The 21049-nt window shown below is 44.6% G+C and overlaps 1 protein-coding gene across 10 annotated transcripts in view; it reads left to right on the forward strand.

The window, feature by feature from the left end:
* MTCL1 (microtubule crosslinking factor 1) overlaps positions 1-21049 on the forward strand; it is a 112010-nt gene that overhangs the window by 48025 nt on the left and 42936 nt on the right. For 4 of the 10 annotated variants that reach the window (XM_087756443.1, XM_087756460.1, XM_087756468.1 and 1 more), the window contains exons 4-7: positions 10700-10759; positions 12847-12921; positions 16687-18012; positions 18961-19116. In XM_087756443.1, coding sequence (XP_087612569.1) covers positions 10700-10759; positions 12847-12921; positions 16687-18012; positions 18961-19116 — 1617 coding nt within the window. The remainder of the gene's footprint in view (positions 1-10699; positions 10760-12846; positions 12922-16686; positions 18013-18960; positions 19117-21049) is intronic. The other 6 variants (XM_087756452.1, XM_087756489.1, XM_087756517.1 and 3 more) reach the window with 2 other exon arrangements.

The following is a 21049-nucleotide window of genomic DNA, read 5'->3' on the forward strand; positions in this document are numbered from 1 at the left end:
TATTCTCTAGATATATGTTTTACAGCAAGTGTGTAAAAGTACAGAGAAAAAGGGCATCATTTTATAGCCTTTGAGAGAAAGCCGTCAAACCCACACGCTGTCAGTCTTCATTTGTTATCATAATAACTATCATAATAAAAATACTATGTACAACGTGTCTAGGGTTACAAGGTCAGTCACTCAAAAGATCAGGAAATGGTAGAAGAGAAGTTTCCCAAGCAGCCCAATGCAGTGCAGACACAGCCCCTTCCTGCTTGCCTCAGCTCAAGCCTGGTCATGGCTGCGGTGGCTTTAGGGTACAGGGTTTCTTATGCAGAAGCTCCTGAAAACCAGCCCTAGCTGTGTGCCTGCAGCTCATACCACGCAGGGGAATGGAAGCAAGGGGTGTTATTGAGCATAATGATTGTAGTTTTTTTTCTAAATGTGATCTGTATTGCCATTTTAGGCTTCTACAACTACCTACAACTACCTGAAAGGAGGTTGTAGCGAGGTGAGGGTCGGTCTCCTTTCCCAAGTACCAAGCAATAGGACAAGAGGAAATGGCCTCAAGTTGCACCAGGAGAGGTTTAGATTGGATATTAGGGAAAAAATTCTTCACTGAAAAGGTAGTCAGGCATTGGAAGAGGCTGCCCAGGGAAGTGGTTGAGTCCCCATCCCTGGAGGTATTTAAAAGATGTGTAGATGTGGTGCTTAGGGACATGGTTTAGTGGTGGAGTTGGCAGTGCTAGGTTAACGGTTGGACTCAATGATCTTAAAGGTCTTTGCCAACCTAAATGATTCATGGTTCTCTGATTCTTGTGCTTGGTTAGGTATTAGCAAGAGAGGCAGAGAGGAGGACAGCAGGATAAGTTCTTAGATATGAGAGATCCTTCCCTATCAGGAGTACTTAAGCATAGTCTAAACTGTCAAGAGGAGTTGGAAGTTGTGAATTAGACTGAACAAAAATGCAGGGATAATATACAGTGAGCAAAAAAGAGCGTGTGTCCAAGCAAAGATGTCCTAATCCATTTTTGTAATGTTTAATTCATATAACTTAATGTAGGAGGTGATGATCCAAGTACCTTAGTCTTGTATCCTAAAATTAATACATTGCTTGAATAAAGATTTTTGCCTTGGGTTATTGCTATTGGAGTGGTCTGGATTGGTGAAACTCATCCTTTTGCTGTTTTAAGGGAATATAAATGGGTCATCCTCTTTCTCTCTTCTATTCTGTTTTGGAAAAACAAATAAAACATTGTGTTTCATAAGCAAATCTGTATCCAAGCAAAGTGCAGCAGTTAGTCCCCAAATAGGACATGTATAGAGAGGGGTGAATACCAACAAAGTTGAAGCCACAAATTCCTCCTTTGGGCAGGTGCTGAGCACTGTCAGCTCCTGAGAAATCAGCACCCCGAAGCACTGAGCCACTGTAGCGGGGAAGCTCGGGGTGGTCAGCTCCTGTGGTGAGGGATGAAAAAGCCATCTGTCCTTCCCAGGAGCTATAGAGCAGACCAAGAAGCGTTATCTCACCCCATGCTTTCACCCATCTCCCTAGGAGCTGCTCTCAGAGGTCTAAGAGCATGAAGACCCTCTCCCAGGTCTCTCTTTCCCATATAAGACCCAGTAATGCACAATATGCCTTTCATTTTGTGCTTTGGTCTTCAGGGTTGGAGCATCTCTCTGTATCCAGAGGCAGAGACCACAAAACCCAGCAAGGATTTGAGGCAGCTCCTTTAGGCTTCAAAGCAGCAGTAGCACAGGAGAGCGCAGCCCCTGCACACCTACAGAGTCACCCCAGCTCCCCACAAGCAATGGGAACGGGTTCCCAGGCAATCACAGCCCAGCCCCACAAGCAGACAAAATGGCTAAGGATAACCCAAATACCCACCCAGATCAAGGTATTCTCAGAAATGTGCTTCACACCAGAATAATTTGCTGTTAATGTCCATGGCTGCCTTTATAATTTTTCTGTCCATTTTGAATTTTAGTGTTTAAAGCACTGTGTTCCCACTTGGGCTTGTCATACTCCTTTCCAAGCGCATCTTTGCGGAGCTATATCCATCACGTAGAGTTTTTCATTTGGTATTTACAGGGTTGCTGCTGACACATCTTTATAGGCTGGTTTTACTAAGGAAATGTGGCTTTTGCAATTCTACTCTCTCCTAACAATTTCTTTCCCTCTTGGCCATTTCCAGCCACAATTGGGCTTGTAGGTAGCCTGGCGCATTTCTCCCATGAGGGTTACTATTGCCCCACAGATTGTGTTGGGAGAGTGGGTGGACATCACACTGCTGCTCACGGAGCATCGTGTGCTACAGCTCACCAGCGGGCTGGTGTATTCGCAAGAGCTGCATCCCCTTCTCGTCACCTGTGCCTGCCCTGGCCCAGGCTCCACCGTTTCTTAATTACAAGTGCTATGCTCTGGCTTGAATTTCATTCCTATAATTGATGGCCTTGTTCGTTGTAGCAGGACTAACTTTATTTGTGTTTGAACTGTGACTCCTATGGCTTGCTGAATATGGATGTCTTGGGGGTGACCCATTACCTGTTGGTAAACGGTTGTGTGCATTGAATGATGTATGGGAAAGTGTGTCACAGGTAGCAGCTATATGAGGTTCAAAAATGTCACCAGCTACAGAAGTGTGAGTTTGCCATCCTTTTGCTCTATTTTCATAAACCCCTTTGTCAGAGTGCAGTGTCCTTAAAATTGTGAAATAATAGATGTGCAACTGAGGATTACAAAGACTATCTGGGACGTGTTTGCTGGGGATCATCGCAGGTGGCCTTTAATCTCTCTGCTTCTTTAGAATTTCATTTAATGCTTTATGGAAACAGCAAGTTGCTCTAATCCAGGGGAGATTGAATATGCTTGTATTTGTACTTGTCTGCTCAAGGAAAATTTTTCTTTCCATTCCCGATGTGAAAAACAATTCTGTAGCTGTTGATCTATTAGCGTGGAAAGCGCAGATGTTGTGCAGCTCTGAATATCTTTCTCTGCAAAAAGACTTCCAAAATATATATATATATATATAATTTTTTTTAGCTTCTATGAGATTTGCGCTTTACACCTATGCCTTGAACACTACAGAGGTTTCAGAGCCATGTGTTTTCTCCCTCTCCCAGTGCTGTAAGTTGCTGCAGTAGCCTCCTGACCTAGTGGGAGCTTGGGGCTTCACCCAGCTCCCCTCCTCTCCTTTAGCAGCGCTGTCCAAATCACGGCTCTCTGCTTCGCCACATCACTGTCAAACTCTCCAGTTTGCTTCTCCAGTGCGCTGAAGGGTGTCCTGATACTGGGACCACCAGCTATGTAGCATTGCTTTCTAAATGCTCTTGGTGGCAGAGAATGAGCAGGCTCTATCTCTGCAATTGGAGAGCAGGTATCTATCCCTCTGCATATACTGCCTTCTTTGTCTTCTTGTGAAAAAAAAAAAACCAAAACCACTTCTGTCGATAATAGATCTCCTGTGCTACAGGAAATGCCAGGGTGCATGTGCCTTGATCAGCAGTAAATGCTCTCATATTGTCTCCCTTCGGCAACATAAACTCCTAATCCCCACTCTGAGCACTACCTGGCCTATGGTCCATTTTCGTAAAGCCAGCCCCGTCAGCAGCCCCCAGATGAAAGGCCTGTGACATGACAGCTGCGGTCCCTCAGAAAAGATCTGGGGTTTAAAGCACTTTTTTCAGGGAGAAGAGGAGGGGAGGGCAGTTCACCTCCGTTTTCAGGCAGTCCGCGTTCAGTGTTGGGTGATGCGGCAATGCCGAGCAGCGTGGCCTAGGTAGCGGATGGGCAAACAGGTATGTCAGGGGCTGTTTCCAAGTGTTTGCTTTCTCTAGCAGTTGTCTAGTTTGCCCAGACTGATGCAGTAAGAGTGGTCACAAGAGCAAAAAAAGGCTTAAAAAAGTCATACAAGTTGTTTCGTCTTCTCCGGGAGTTTTGCCACCCCTTTTTTGTCCAGAGAGGCAGAGAAGAGAGTCCCGGCTGGCACCTTTGGCCACAGGGCCGGACACCATTTCTCTCTTGGCATGCCTGAAGCGTATCCTGGGCTACAGGCACCAGGCGCGTATCATTACGTAGGGTTTTGTGGCCGAGGACAAGTACTATTCCTGCTGGCAAGCCATTTCAGGACAGGTCTGTTTCTGTGTGTATATAGTGCCTGGCGCATTTTTCATGGGCTGTCTGCTACGATACAACACTAACGAGGTAATTACAGGGCTCAGGCAGTGTCAGAGCAGCACATACCGCTTGGATTAGGCCCTGCTCTTGAACGAGCTCTTTTCAAAAAGGGTGCAAGCTGATGTGGCTCACAGACCAGGAGGGGGACCAGGAGTGGGCTGGTGCTCGGTGACTGGCTCAGTTGGTGTAGGGGAATTTGGGGTGCAGCTCCTGCCTCCTGCGCCAGCAGGGAGGGGAGGGCGGGCAGTCCCAGCTTTACCATTACCATGGGCATTACGGGTGTAATATGATGAAAGATGGAGAAGTAGAGGCCTGGCAGCAACCCCCTGCTGCCGGTCGGTGCTGCTGCCGCTCCTGCGAGGGACGTGGGGCTGTGGTTTCCTCCTCTGGCGCAGGGGCTGGGAGTGAGGTAGTGGCACGGCGGAGGGTCAGCGAGTGTCCCTGCGATGTGGGGGTTAAGGGACGGGCACAGTGTGGGGAACTTGCCCTGCACAAACAGAGGGGTGACAAGGGTTGGAGGGACGTGTGTGCTCCCGGCACATCAGCATCGCAGCACTGGTGTAGCAGGAGGGGGAGAAGCAGCGCTGTCTGCAGTGATCTGCCTGGCTTCCTTCTGGTTTTCTTCACCTGAAATAGGACCAAAAAAAAAAAAAAAAGAAGAAAGTCTGTTCTCGCTGTGTTATAATTTTCTTTATATATTGTGACACATGTGATGTAATTTGGATATTTTATGTCTTAACAAAATAGGACAGACAGGGACTTTTAAAATACATTTTAATGAATTTACGAAGTTATTAAGAAAAGTGTTTGGGCAGAAGCACTGCATAAGACAGTGATACACCAGTTAGACCTCGGCTGTCTGTTGCAGGATTTCGTTTATTATATTAATAACAATTCTTACATCACTGGGCTATAATTGTTTACCAGTTATTACTATAATGATTATTAACTAATTATCATATTAGTAAACATGATTATATTGGTTTCAGGTCCTCTTGTCAGCCTCCACTGACCAAATATTAAGTGAAATGGTGTGTTGTGAGCTGAAGGCAGAGCTGGCCCAGCTGTCTTCCATCCTCCTGAGAGCTGCCATCTCACCTTCCAGGACTTCAGGCAGCGGGTGCAACCCTGCTGCTTCCCTCCCCGCAGCACGCTCCCAGACCTGTCACACCAAATTATTTGTGAACACCGAGCCAGCTAATATCACGGCAGTATCAGTCTACACGCGAAGGGCACTGGGAAGCTGAGACACAACATGTGTTAGCAGTAAGAGGAGAAAGAAAGAGGCTCCTCCAAAGCCCCTATTCATAAGCTTAGCACAATAGAGTAATGCAGCGTTAGGAAAATTTAAGCCGGTGCTGAAAGCTATTGTGCTTTGCTGCTTTTTTACTCAAGGGATGGCTTTTATCCTGAACTGTAATGCTTATGATATTTCAGACATGGCTTGCTTTGCTAGGTCATGTGAATGATGAATATCGCAGTATTTAGAGGTTTCTAGTAAATGAAACACACATGGGAATGAATGCAGATATAGATCACTTGCGTCAAATCCAGCTTTATCAGGGCTTGGTGAGATATCTTTTTCAAGGGCCTACAGCAATTGAAAAGCAATTAGAATTTCATTGTATTTTCCAGTTGCATTAACCATCCCATAGATACGTACGAGAGTCCACATGCAAAAAGCTGCCCCTGTACTTTCACTGTGCAGCTGTTGTAATACAGAAGCATGGAACAGCAGCAAAGCAAAACTTCAATTGGATACTTGGAATTTAGAGACACTTCAGGCCTTAAGAAAGAATGGAAAGCCACCCTGTCCTACCATTAAAAAAAGGGATGTTGCTACAGAAATGGGAAATGCTTCCTTTTCACCAAATGGGCAGGTAACAGTACCAGGAAGGAGATTTCAGAAAGCTGCAGTGTGATAGCTGAAAGCTGCCCCTCCTAAAGAAACAGGTCCTGGTCATGTTCTTTCAGTGCGGCATTTGTTAGAAGAGTTTATTCATTAGTGGTTTGAGAGTGACAGAGCTCTGCACAAAGGGGATTTTTTTTATCTACCAGACTGGGCAAGTGGGGGTAGCTCGGAAGCAGTGAGATGAAGGGGAATCACGTACCCCCTCAGTGTCAGGGTCTGGCAAAGCCAAAGCTGCAAAAAGTTGAGAGGGAAACTGCCTGCAGTGACCAGTGGAGCTGGATTTGTGTGGAGGGGGCTTGCCGGAGAAGGAGCACGGAGATCCCCTGCTTTTTTCATCCTCTGCTATAATCTTCCCATGCGGTCCTGCACAGTGCCTGGAAAATGCTTGCAGTGAGGCGTTCCTGAGCCATGATTAGCGATGCAGTTAACGAATGCTGGTTTACATCACCTGGGGATAAATCTACCTTCTGACCATGTTACAAGTGGATCTGGTTTTCTTCTGATGCACATTCATGCCAAGCAGAATTACCTTCATTTAAGTCACTGGTGTTTCTTGGAGAGTAATCGCTATGAAGGGTTGGTCCGTTGGCAAGATCTCCCAATGAGTCACGTACTGTGGGGCAGAGATTATGTCTCCCTGGATGTTTTGTTCATTCTTGAACATGAGGGGTCTCAACAGCTAGCAAGAAGTTAGCTGTTATTATGAAATGCCAATGTGCAACTCTGAAACTGTTAGACTTCTAGATACCGGTAATCGGAAAGCAGTCTGCTTCACCTAGTGCTGTATTTAGTGCAAGTGGATTTGGTCACTCGTGCATATTTTTTTAAAAAAGTATTGTCAGATCTTTCACAGGCAGTATTTTCTAATGAATGCAAATGAAAATTGTGATTATCCATTTCAAAGCAATCGGAAGGAAGCCATCATTGTGCACGAAACATTATTTATACAGCTCATAAGCCCCAGTGATGCTCCTGCATAATTCTTCACACATCACAGTGATAGAAATTGCCTTTGGGGCCGGACTTTCCAAGCCAGCCTCTCTGTTTTTAGGTTGCAGACGTTATCACTTCAGTGGCTGACTACTTGATTTTGCAGGTTCAGTTTGATGCGCATATGATAGCAAGCCCACGCTTGCCTGCAGATGCCAGACTGCACCCAAAATGACTTGCTCCTCTTAATAGCAGTGAATAAAGTAACAGGCTGGCAGCTCTTAGGGACTCTTGGTTCTCCCTTTTTATTTTCCAAGTCCTTCTCTACTGCCTCCTGTTTGCAGATCTGTTCTCATCCTACTCAGCACTTGCCTCAGTATGAAAACTTGGGACATACCATGTGTTTACATGTATGATTGCTCTTAACTCAAATTTTATTTGCATGTCTTGCTCAGCCTTTAATTCCAGTGCATTGACTGCTGCTTGCTGTTCCCCACGTGGGTAGTCTCACTCTCACTGCTCAGTTTGCAGGACTCTTCTCAGACCCGTTAAAAATGGAATTCACCAAAAGACACAAATTGTCTCTTCCTGTCCATGCTAGGCTCCTAGGGAAAGTGAAAATAATTGTGTCTCTTCCTGCTGTTAATACTGTAGTCGCTACATCCAATAATTTTTTTGGAAGTTTAACTTTTAAAACACTGCGCAATTTATTACCCCCATATATTAGCTCTCCTTGGTAGCCGAGAGGTATGGTGGCAAACTGCAGTGAAGCTGTGAAGATAGAAAATGTCCAGCGAGTAACCTCTTTCCTAAGAGACTATATTAACCAAAGGACTAATAAAATCTTGTTTAACCACCATTGAAAGACTTCTTGGTAGATGGCCAACCCTGGTTGGTCTCTTGAGTATAAAAAGTAGTATAGAAATGTTCCTTCTAGCATTAATTCATACCAGCTTCTGATACCGATCTCCTGTACATCAAAGAGAAATGCTCCTTTATTGCACCATTTTACACTTTAAAACATTTAAGCTTGTAGCGCCTTCCACCTACTTCTTTTTGCAGCGGCACTCTCTGCCCTTAGTCCTACTGCAATATCAGCTATATTGGTTGGTGTTTTGTACACATGTGCAGCCTGGTCCCACAGTGGTGAAATGGAGGTCTTTCCTTGCTCTCCTCTAGGGCTTAGGGGATTTTGGCCAGGCAGTCCCTTGTTGCCATGCCTGTGTTTCTCGTCCTCCACTGACACGTGGGAGGGAGGTTTCTCCCTGTAATCCACTGGCAGCCCCCAGAGGTAAATATCCCATTCTTTTTCTTACACCTAGGACAGACTCAACCTAAGGTTGAGTCTCAGTGTTATGGAAATACCAAGCACTCTCCCAGCCAAGCAGTGATCAGAAGCTTGTTCTTACACAAATCCAAACAGGACAGTGTGAAAGTGCTTAAAGCGAGGCCCCATCTAGGGCAATACCTTACAAACTTGTTCGTCTGGATCTGTGAAATCCGTTTTTTCAGTGAGGAGTGGAGCTTACAGCTTCCAAAGCCAGATCGCTACCTGCCTGTTTCTCAGTGTGTCATCCATGTCTCCTACCTAAATTTTAATTCCCTTCCTCTTACTTTCCAAGTATTATCCTGTACAACAGAGCAAAGGCTTTATTACTTTCTCTTGCACAGTGTAGCCCATGTGTTTATATCCCCTAGCTTCTCAAGTTGGATGTGTCTAAGTATAACCTTTTGCTTAAAGGTAAGACCAAGAGGTTTTTAAGATTTGACACGTTTTGCATTTCTAGCATGCTTGGTAGCTGTTTGCTACAGTCATGCATTGAGGCCTCTACAGAAATTGGTAGATTCATCCATGACTCTAAGAATTTATGAATTAAATGCAGTAACCAGAGAACTTCCTCTTGCTCAAGCTACTCTTGCTTGAAGTCACACGGAAGAGCAGTGAGTGTGAGGGGCAGGGCTATGCCCCGTATCTCTTCAACCATAGTGACCCATCTTGCATGCTGGGGCACGAGGCTGCTGACTGGTGACTGCTTTCAGTTCCATATCTGTTTCCAGAATAACACCACATTTAAAAAAAAAAAGAGAAAACAGTAACTGTTTATCCTGGCTAAGCTTGTGTAACAGGTTTTCGTATGATGTTTTTAGTGTTTAAAGTCTTTTTTCATTAAACTGTTTCAGTATCCAAAAAAACCCTCCATTTGTCTTACTCAGCTTCATTAGTTATAGGAAATCACTGGATTAAAGTAGAGAGCAGATTAGCAAAAAATAAACTGTAGTATGTCTTGGGCATATGGTGCTGCGTATGAATGGGTTTTAACTACTTAACTGTGTATAACAAAGAGCAGAAGGAGAGATTTGTCTTAGCGTGCAATAATTATAATTTGCAGTAGCTGGATAGCTTAACAGTCAGAAACCACAAAGCCACGGAAAGCTTTTGGTTAGGATGGGGTGTGTGCGCCTGTCCCCGAGCTGACATCGCGTTTTCTGCCAGCTGATTGCCGGGCACGAGACTGGACTTAGCTAATTAACAGGATGCTTCTCCCTCCTTTCCCTTCCTCTTTGCTGGGCTCATGGTTTGCAGCGCTGGGTTAGTCTGGGTTACAGAGACCAGGATTTAGCCCGTTGGACGCGGGAGCTGGTGCTGGTCTAGGCACACTGCTCCATCGCACAGGCCGGGGCTTCGCCCCAGCTGGAAATTGTCCCCTGCAGAGCAAATCTAAACAGAAATAATAAATAAAAGAGGCCACAATGTCAGGATGATTGCTGGGGAGTATCGGCCTTCAGGCTCTGGGCACAGACAAATACGTCCTGCTTTGAATTCAAATGACTCTGTAGTTTCTAACTTCTCGGGTTTTTTGCCTACTATCTATCGTTCCCCTCTGATACTTCAACCTACAAAAGTCAAATTTATGCCTTTTCTAAATAGACCCAACTCACACTGGTTTGAACTTGGTCCTGAGGCACAAGTCAGTGCAAACACTGGTAACGTCCTGACGGTGTTCCACCTCCCGCTTCTCAGGAAAACTGTCTTTTTCCATTTGGGTGCTAGGAGGCTTCTGAAAACCAAGCGGTGGTGGTGACATCATTTCCGTGTCTTGAAAAAACTGCTTATAAAGGGATATAAAGATTTGCAAACCCAATCAAATGTGATTTATAAAGTAAATTCAGAAATACCTGGAGAATATCTGGTCTTTATCTGGGCTCCTCAGTACATTTGCTAGCATGGATTAACTAATAGTGTTGCACCATATAACTTAAACGTGCATGCCCTTCCCTTTTTTGGGGGGGGTTGCTTTCCTCTGAGATTTCCACAATGTGTTTCACATCCACTGTGAGTAACATTCTTGGACTTCTGCCGTGGATTAATCAAACATAAATCATTACCCCATGCAAAAAGAAAGTTTTGCCAAAAATTGTGGTGGTCCAAAGAAGAAAAGAGGGTGGGTTTTTTCCCTCTGTGAACTTTTAACTAATTTTATTCCCTTTTTTTTTTGGTGGGAAATTTTGTGCATTGAAAAATTCACTGACAAGGCCCTGGTCATCTTGGGTTTTTAGTGATTAATATGAAAAATTAAATCCCTAGCTGCTCAGGAGAATATACTTGCGTTCTCCTCAATTACTTTTATGGTGCTGAGCCCTGCCAAACTTGCAGGCTTTGTGTTTAGCTTATCAGTAACTCAGCATTGCTTCTATTGCAGAGTTCCCTGAAGAGAAGAGGCAGCAGAGAAATGCACAAAGAAAAAAAGGCGTTTACCCAGGTATGGTTTTCAAGAGCATGCAAATTTGAGCAAAAGCACATGATAAAACTCCAAATTTCTTTTTATGGGTGTTGACAGGGCCATCAGGCACATTAACTAGAGTGCAATTAGGCCTTAATCTACTGAGACCTCCTGGAGATAATGTAGAAGCAATTTAGGACACAAGTTTGGTCTCTAAACTGTGCAGCTTCTCAGGCTCGTTGTGCTTGTATCCATAGATTCAAGCTGCAGGTTTTCTACAAGAAGAGAAAATCACCTTGCCTCACAAAGTAATTGGATCGCAGCTTAGGGAGTAACTAAATTTATACATGGTGCCAAAGATTTTGTGCTAATGAGCAACTTGGCAGGGAATGCGGTTGACACACTGCAACGACACTTTGCAAGCTCTCATGTCGCAGCCCTGGGTTTGATCTCTCTCTGGTGTCCGGGGGGACAGCGTGTGAACTTGTGCTTCCCCGGGCTGAGATACAACACAGAGCCTAAACTACCCACTCAGTCTCCCTTTGGACACCGGTTTTATTGAAATCCCATAGGCCAATCCTTCTCAGGGAAGCAGCCTGCCTGATTTCCTCTGCTTTTTGTGCTAACGCTAGGACTTAAAGCTTTTCCCAGCACCCGTACGGTTACTGTTTATAGCCAGAGAGATGGGGATAGTGTTTCACCTCACTGCGAAAGCAGCCAAGAGCGACATCGTGCCTTCATTAGAGAAAGGTTGCACCTCCCCTGCTGCCCTCTCAACAGGCTGAGTGTATGCAGCCGAGACCCTGGAGGTCTTCTCTGAGTCCATGGAGTCTTAAAATCCATTGATTTGTAATAATAACTGTAATAATTCATTACAACATGTTGGACTTGAGTGGGTAGGGCAGGCAGCTGAGTGGGTAGGGTGGGCAGACTGGGGGCTCGTGGTGGCTGGGGGCTGCAGCCTGCTTTCCTGGGACACAGCAGACCGAGCGTCCCCGCCAAGCCCATACAAGCACGGCTTAATCAGACCTTAAAATGGGGCACTGGGCTTTCTGCCTGCAGCGCCTGCTACAGAGAATTATTTAAGTCATCAGTCAGGTCAGAGAGTTTGTTTTTCTGCAAGTCTGTAAAATACATGGATGAAATATATATATATATATATGCCTGCACATATGCAGATTACAGATGAAGCTACATGAAGGCAGGGTTGTGTCCACCGGGGTTTGTGGGCGGCACTGTCCTTCCTTTCCTCATTCCTGGAAATACAGAGAGGTGCAGAGGGAATGGATTCCTTGTGCTTGCTTCCTCTACCCAAATCCAGGCATTAACGACAGCTGTAGTTTGCCTTGGAAAGCCTTACAAAGGACTTCACAAAATTATCAACTCTGCTCCACTCACAGTGTGAGGAGGTGATCCCAGAAACCACCCAGGGGGGAAAAAAACCCTTTACACTGCACACACACATTGTAATTCATGCAAGCAAAGGATTTGGGCTTGAAAATGAAAACCATTGCAACAGCACTGTGCAAGGTGGCCATTCAGTTTTCTTCAGCAGTTCTTTAGGGTAGGAAAGACTGAGAAACAAACTTATATATTGACATGTCCTGGACTATAGGTGCATGTCCTAGCTATCTCCCAACTCTACGGTGCTACCCAGAGCTGTCTCCAAACCCGGGCATCCCTTCAGAGGTATGTGCTGGTTGAGACCAGAGCGCACCACAGCAAGTGCCCAACCTGGTCAAACAGCGGCTGGGTCCTGTGGCATAGCCCAAAGGGGTTAGTACAGACAGAGCCCAGGAAGTTCAAAACACTGCTCTTCAGGGACAGCCGCCCTAAATACCTAAAATAAGTTCAAATACCCATTACATGTTTTGTGAAAAGCAACCACAAACTTAGATTCTGTGCATCCGCATGCTTACAGATATGTATAGCATATGGCAAGACCAATGTTTTTACTTACTGGGAGCTCATCATGAAAATTAGCTGGAACACTGCACCCACCGCAGGGCACACCGAGTAAATAATACCTGTGAAATTGATTGTCTTGAAGTCGTGTAAAAGCGGAATTCATAGTAGTGCTTACCCGCCTCCAGCAGTATTGAAGAAAAAAAGTTTTTATTCAGCAGAATTGCAAAATGGAGCTTCTTGGAAAATACCAGGCACCAGGCAAAACACAAAGAAAAGTGGTTCTCCAGCGCAAGGTAGGAGTGCTGGCACTCAGCCAGATGCTTGGGTGCTGGTCGTACTGCCCTGTTGTCAGACTTGCAACCCCGAAACCGCTTACCCATCTTCTGCCTGGCAGTTCCCTTGAGCCGGTGGTGGTGGTAGAGGAGATGGCGTTGGTCTCTATCTATCTTTGTGTCTTCTTACCCCAAAAGAAATATCGTATTTGGGAATTTTTGATCAGCTCTTCTTTCTCATCTCATCATTTACATTGCATAATGAATTTAAGTTCGTTTCTTTCCTTTAAGTTTTGTTTCTTTATCTCCACGTTCTACATTTGTCTAAATTAGACTGCAGACTCTGTAGGGAGGGATCTGGGTTTTTTCTTTCTGCTTTTTTTCCCATTAACATCCCTCTGAAGTGCCATGCAGAGCTGTGATGCTATTGCATGCAAATAATCACTGTCAGTAATCATTAATTCCCATTTATGCTTAATGATCTCTTAAAGTCCATGACTAGCACCATGGCTGATGGAACATTTTTGCACTGTTGTTCCTTCTTTTCTTTCTATACAGTCTGCCCTATGTACACCTTTTAGGAAAGCGTCCACATACTGGCTGTCAAATACAGTCAGGCTGTGCCATAGCCCAGCTTTCAGCCCCTGGGATTCAAGCCTCTTGTTCCTCCAAAATGGTGGAAAGACTGTATTCTCCCCCCCTTTCTTTTCATTCATGATTTAACTAGTAATGAACTATTCTTAATTTCGGTGATTTGGCCTCTCCGTAGTTTGCCTTATATGTCAAAACTCTACTTGCCTGTGTGGGTGTCTTGCCCTCTTGCTGTTTATATTTGGTTTCAACTGATCAAGAAATCGCTGATATTTCTGTACACAAAGTTTCAGAGGGACAGATGCATGAAGGTTGGAGTCCTACCCTTCTGGCATGCTTAGATCTGGCTGATAAATCTCTCCTGACCATTCTTTTCCTTTGGAAAAAAGCTGTCAGGGGAATGGGATTTTCAGTAGTCACGTTCCCTGGCAGAGAAGCAGGGAAGATCTAGAGCTTTCTCACCTTTCCAGATGGGATCCATATTTAGTAGGCGAGATTAACATCCATCAGCTCTGTTGTTTTGTATGAGGCTTGTGATTGTTTCAGCTCTTGCAAAAAACCAAACTTACAAATGTGATCCTTGTTTTTCATAGACAAAACCTAGCAATAAAGTAATGCCATTATAAGAGGTTAATGGTGGTTTTGCCCTGCTATAACAACACGCTAACTCTGCAGATGCATTGAGTCGTGCAGTGATGCCGAGCAAAAACATTGGGGCCCTGACCCCAAACACGGTGAAGCCTTTCCCTTTTCTTCAAAAGCTTCAAAATGCTGACTGCGTTGTCCCGAGTGTGACTTGGTGACTGTTATTTATATTGGTTGAAATGCAATGTCAGTGGGTGTAAGGCTGGAGCCCCCTCTGACCCCCAGGGAGGAGCTGGCCCCTAGTGCTCCCAGCCGGGGGAGAGGGCTGCGGGCAGGCTGGCCCTTCCCCACCCGCATCGGTCCAGGTGCCCGCAGCCAGGGAGGTGCGAGGCGCCAGCTAGTGCCACTGATGGCTGGGCTTTTGCAGGCAAAGGTAGACAAGAAGCACGGGGGGAAATGCTGGATTACAAAGACAGAATAAGGAAAATGTCAGATGCGATTATTTCCAAGCTATTAATAGATAAATAAATAAACTGAAGTAATCAACCCACCCAGGAGCTCTGAAGTGCAGCACTGGTCTGGATGTAACCTTCCTTGTGATCTTTGTATTTCCCTAAAAGCAAAGCCTACAGCTGCGGGGATAAACTGATTCTCGATGAGAGGAAAAACAGAGGTAATGTATTGTGCAGCCCTGACCAAAGATGATGCTTTAATCATACAGCCTTATCCAGCCAGAGCAACCAGAATTCAGAGTGACTTCAGTGGAGGCTGTGTGGAGTTTTGCCAGGTTTAAATCTGATACTTAATTTGCAGTCCTGAGTTATAAAGAGAAAAACAATTTGCAAATATATGTGTGAAAAAGAGGTGTGTGTATGTGAGGAGATGACAGAGAGGAAAGACGACCGATCTGCTAGAGGCTCTGCTTCTAATCAATTATATGCACCTCAATTGTATTCATAGAAAACTCACATTTCTGGTGCCAGAAACACAACGACCAGAGTTTTAGTCAGTCAACTGATTGCAGTTGTTTTTGACTCCTGGTTATCACTGAAAACCACATATTAACAGAAACTTTGGCTGTTGTTTACCTCTATCATGTTATTAACATTTAAGATAACTTTTTAACTATTTAGTATTTTAAAGTTCCAACCTGCACCGAGCAGAATCAGTAAGAAAGCTGACTGAGTTCAGAAGTATACAACCAATTACTTTTGTGGTTGTTTAGGTATTAATAGCTGAAATTAAGACATAATTAGTATATATCTAAATAGCATGGGGTGAAATTAATCTAGGTAGCACAAAAGACACCATTACCAATATGCAAGGATGTGTGCTTTAGAAATTAAATCGTCTCCTCAGATTGCTGAGCCATAATTAGTTTTGTAAATCTTTTTATTTTTTTAATAGCCTGATCTGGGTGAACAATTAAAGTCAGTCATGTTTTCTTCTGGATTTGGTTGCCATTGTTAGGAATTATAACAAAATGGTGCTTGTGAAAGATAACAGTGCTCCGGAGACTGAAATGAAGTTTCCATAGATAATTGCACATATGTCCACATGGCCTACCAACAATGATGAAATCTGCTGTCTCAAGAGATCATCTTTCAAAGCCTGCCTTCCATTATACTGCTAATGCTGATAAATGTGTCTCTTACAAGGCCAAGTGCCTGTATCTCCATGACAATTCATGAAAGTGATTCATGCAAAGAAATTGTTCACCGGCTTAGAATTTACTTAACCTTGTCTCTTATTTCAGCACAATACACACTGGAGTTTTCATTTGAGTTGAGATGCGGTGCTTTAAAATGCCGAACACACACAAAAAAATCAAACTCTCATTTAATACCCTGGTGCTTCCTGAAAAAAATGCAGGTTTTCACATGGGATGGATTTGGATGTAACTATGGTTTAATGAATTTTTCTTTCCTTTTTCACATGTTTTCACCAATCTCCCTTGTGAACAGTTGTCCATACCAGAAACAGGGATCACAATCTGGACCATCCTAATAATACCAGCAGCAGAGACAACAGTAGTGCTTCCTATCTGGAAAGCCATTAGGCACTCTGGCTGGTTCACAGCATTGTGAGATCCAGTAATTGCAGTCTTCACTTTGCAAGGCAACCACGCATCTTAGCACACTTTTTTTGTGCTTTCTAGCTGAAGAAGCCCGAGATTTTGGATTACAATGAGCAAATTCATCTGCGTAGTCTTTATTTCATGATGCTAAAAGGGAGCATTAAACATAAGTGGAACAGAAAGTACCAGCAAATCATGGCACCTTTTCATTTGAGTCATTCTTATTTTCCACAAAATTTGCTCAGTATTTGAGAAAAACTAAGCATTGTGCTGGCACTCTTGCATCACTGAACACTTGCACTAGCACACTGATTTTTTTTTTTCCCCTCTTTAACTCTGGTCAAGCTGCTTTGCCAATTTAACCAGGACCAAGCGGCGAAATGTGTCAACTGTGTGGTTTGCGCAGCTCTGTCTGTGTATTGTTTGCATACCTAACAGATACAGCTCAGAGGGTGGGGAGGTGGAGATTTTGGAAGGTGAGCAACTTATTGTGCTTCTGATATAATCTTTGGGGGGGTGATTATTCTTGGCAGGAGGACAGTGCTGATTTGAAGTGCCAGCTCCAGTTTGCCAAAGAGGAGGCAGCGCTGATGCGTAAGAAGATGGCCAAACTGGGGAGGGAGAAGGATGAACTGGAGCAGGAGCTCCAGAAGTACAAGTCCATCTATGGAGACGTGGACAGTCCCCTGCCTACCGGGGAGGCAGGGGGCCCGCCCAGCACCAGGGAGGCTGAGCTGAAGCTTCGTTTGAAGTTGGTGGAGGAGGAAGCCAACATACTGGGTAGAAAAATAGTGGAACTGGAGGTGGAGAACAGGGGGATTAAAGCTGAGATGGAGGATATGAGGTGCCAGTACGAAAAAGAGTGTCTCAGCAGGGACCACATTTCAAGCATTCCTACCTCGCCCTACGGCGACTCCGTGGAGTCGGCCACGGAGCTGCGCCGGCACCTGCAGTTTGTGGAAGAGGAAGCAGAACTGCTGAGGCGGTCAATCTCCGAAATCGAGGATCACAACAAACAGCTAACAAACGAGCTGAACAAATTCAAGTTTGAGCCAGGCCAGGAGCCAGGATGGTTGGATGATGCTGCGTCCAAGTGCGGTGGCACTTTGCAAGAGGAGCTGAAGTCAGCCAGGTTGCAAATCAATGAGCTGAGCGGGAAAGTGATGAAGCTCCAGTATGAGAACAGGGTCCTGATGTCCAATGTCCAGCGTTACGATCTTGCCTCTCACCTGGGCCTGCGCACATCCAGCCCCAGGGACAGTGACGCGGACAGCGATGCTGGGAAGAAGGAGAGTGACAGCGAAGAGGGTCGCCCACCCCAGCCAAAGAGAGAGGGGCCCATTGGGGGCGAGAGCGACTCTGAAGAAGTTTATGAGAAGACATCAGGTTTTGGGAGCGGGAAGCCATCGGAAGTCAGCGACCTGTGCTCTGCCGAGCTCATGAGAGTGAAAGAGGACACTGAGTCTTTAATTAACATCAAACGTGAGGCTGAGCGGCTCGAAAGGACCGTGGACCGCCTTATCACTGATACGGACAGCTTGATTTATGACGCAAAGGTGCATGTAACCAGCAGCCCATCCACCGAGCAGGATTTCAAAAGTGGTGAGGAAAGGGGAGAAGATAGGCACGAACCGGAGCTTCTGGACACCATCAACTCCAGGATGAAAGCTTTCCGGAAGGAGTTGCAGACCTTCCTGGAGAAGGTTGATCACATTGGGGAGGGCCTTAAGGAGCAGATGGAGGACCTCTCCCCTCTTCCCCATCTCACAGAGTCTTCCAGTTTTCTATCCACAATGACATCCATGTCTCGAGACTCTCCCATTGGTAACCTGGGGAAGGAGTTAATCACCGACTTCCAGGTAGGTCGGCCCCTTGTTTGCCTTCTTTCTGTTTATTGTTTCTCTTTCTTGCTGGCATTGCTACCCTAGAGCTAATTTTCCTCACAGCTGCTTTGTTATGATTTCAGACCCACGATGTATTAAAGTGTGTAATGTTAAACAAACACTTTTTAGGTTTTTTTCTTTTGTTTGTTTGCACAACTCCTTTGATTCAGAGGCGGTTCCTCGTGGCAAAAAGGCTAATCCACTGGTGCTATAGAGATCTGTCTTCTTTTTGTCTGTAACAGCAGTGTTTCCCTGTGAAAGAGGAGATCAATTAAAAAAAATAAAATTCTGATGAATGTAAATTAGCAGCCTTGCTAAGAAATGTGAGGAGGTCTTTATTATGCTCTCTTGTAAAAGGGTCAGGCGTGTTCTCAAAAGCCTTGCCAAAAGAACCCAACCAAACGCAGTTTTCTAAGTGATGTGTTTTGAAAAGCCTGCTTACAGCTCACTCCCCTAACCGAGCAGCGAGTGAGAAGCTCTGTAGCCAGCGAAGGACTGCCTTGCCTAAAGCGTTGCCCATGGGCGCATGTCTAAACTGCCACAACTGCCACACTGGATATGGCTTTTCTGCACAGCACAAGTAAGGAAGGAAGAGCCTTGTGTCCCGTATCCTTCATGACTTGTATGCTTGCTGTTGGTTTGACTCATGCATCCTCATTGCATGCGCCTCATAACCAGTGTTTGCATTCTTTTTTCCTCTCTTTCTCTTTTTTGCTTTTCAGATGTTTCAGCCCATCATTTTGCTCATCCTCATTTTGGTTTTATTCTCTTCACTTTCTTATGCCACTGTATTTAAGTTGTTTTTTCTGTTCACGCTTTTCTTTGTCTTGTAGTTTTTCAGTCGTCTACCTTACCCATTTTTGTTTTCTTTATTCCCTCCTGTCCTTTTGTTTTTTTGTTATAAACCGCCCATGCACCTAACAGTCCAAACTGAGGGATCAGATGGAGTGGCAGCTCAAACAAGATCGTGGAGAGGAGCGAGAGATTCACCACCAGCGAGCCACCACCGACCCACACCGCAGAGCTGATGGAGACATTAAACTCTACAGGCCAGGAGACAAGGGCTGTTTCAGTCTAGAGGTCAGCAAAGCAGCCCGTCTTACTCACTGCCTCCTGCTGCCTTAGCCAGGAGATGAGTAACAGAAGCCAGGGGTTGGGAGAGTAAACTGGACCAAACACAGCATCCCTTTTGTGAAATTTGTTGTTGCCCTCTTTTCCCCCTTGCAGTTTCAGAGAAGCAAATCGGTCCTGACTTTGGACTCTATTCCCAGTAGCTTTGCTAAATGGGAAAATATGGCTCAGGGACCCACTACAATTGAGTATAGTAACGAAAGATCTCCGAAAGAGGTTGTAATCCCTGACGTGAGATCATGCTTCCTGGTTTCACCATGGTGGATATTTTAAATCTGGAAAGTCTACAGATAGAGACTGCTTTGCATTTTGCCTGGCAGTAGTCTGCGCAGGAGAGGGTTTGATGCTGGTGTGCATGGTGATTCTCAACAGGGAACACAGCACCCTGCAGCTTCCAAAAAAACTTATTTAAAACAGAATTCTCCATTGTTTGGGTTGTTGAGTACTTTTCCATTCGTCAAAAACATTGATCAGTTTTTATTTAAATCTTCATCCATGCAGAGGCCATATCAGCCTCAGTAAACATCTCCTTACCTGCTTTCTCATGAACATAGATTGTCCAGACACTACAACAGGTCCTGAGGAAAACAATTTCTAATCTGTCTCTGCAAAGGCAAGCTGGAGCATTGAAAAACTTCTCTGCTGGCCACTGAGAAGCCAAATCTACCTTGAAACTGTGGTGGTTAGAGTAGCTTCTAGTGAGGGACGAGTTTTAATATGTTTTTAATTCTAAAGACACATGCAGAGGCTTTAGTATATCTGAAACCCCTAAATGATTCTGGGGAAAGGAGAATGCTGGCTGGGACAGCTGGTTTTGTGAGTAAGTGATAACAAGCGCTAGAAAGCCGGGGTAGGAAGAAAAAGCTTCAGGGCAGCTGGTAGCCAAGCTGTACTGAATACCAAAGGGAGAGTGACCCTTCATCTTAACACAGGTAATTCCTTGCTGGTTTTGTTTTGTTTGTTTTAAACTATCCTGACAGTGCAGAGTTTTGGTAGTATTAGAATAATTAATTTGTTCAGCAGCTTCTCTTCCAACTTTTCACTTTTACCAGTGATAATAAACCTCAGGTAGGATATCTGATAAACCCAGGACACCATAAGTCTCTCACTGAAAGGTAAAGTCTTTCTTCTTCAGCTGTGAAATGGGACAATGAGGTAGAGAAACCTTGCTGTACAGCATGGATCCTTTTGCAATTGCATTGGTCAACAGTTATGGTAGATTAGGTCAGAAAACCACCACAGCAAATGTTTATGATATTTCAGTTTAAATTCTGTCATCTTTGTTAATTCCCTCTTACCTTAGATCAGCCTCATTATTATATCAAGTTCTGTACATGTGAGCCCTCTATTAAGATTAGGGATTTGGGTAATTTTGGCACAACATCTTTTTTTCCTCTCCCAGGATGGGATGATGTGTAAACTGTGTACAACAAACTGTGTTTAAACAGAGGATGGATAGTTTTCACACCATAGCCTGACAAGGAACAACCTGTAATTATAATCAAAGGTAGAGAATATCCATCTGAGGACCTGATATGCTCAGAAGGTGAGCAAGGCTGGGGCTCAAATGGCCCAACCTGAGAAAATGTTGAAGACTAAGGTGTTTGTTTCAGTCAGGTTTAATTAAGCAACAGAGAGTATTACACTGCTTTACACTGAACCTTTTCAGTGGGTGGACAGCCAATTGAAATCTTATAATCTGTAATAGTCAAACCCAAGTGAATTTTGTATGGTATCATTTTTAGTCTTTTTTAATCTCATACACTGCACTAGCAAAAGCTACCTTTTCTTTTTTCATGCAAGATGAATGAGCAGGAAAAAATATTATTCAAATACCAAAGGATTTTTTTTATTACCACAGAAATTTCAGATGGAGACTCAA

Source organism: Nipponia nippon, unplaced genomic scaffold (genome assembly GCF_047370975.1).
Source record: "Nipponia nippon isolate SJK-2023a ecotype South Korea unplaced genomic scaffold, ASM4737097v1 scaffold_1, whole genome shotgun sequence".
In the NCBI taxonomy this organism is placed as follows: domain Eukaryota; kingdom Metazoa; phylum Chordata; class Aves; order Pelecaniformes; family Threskiornithidae; genus Nipponia; species Nipponia nippon.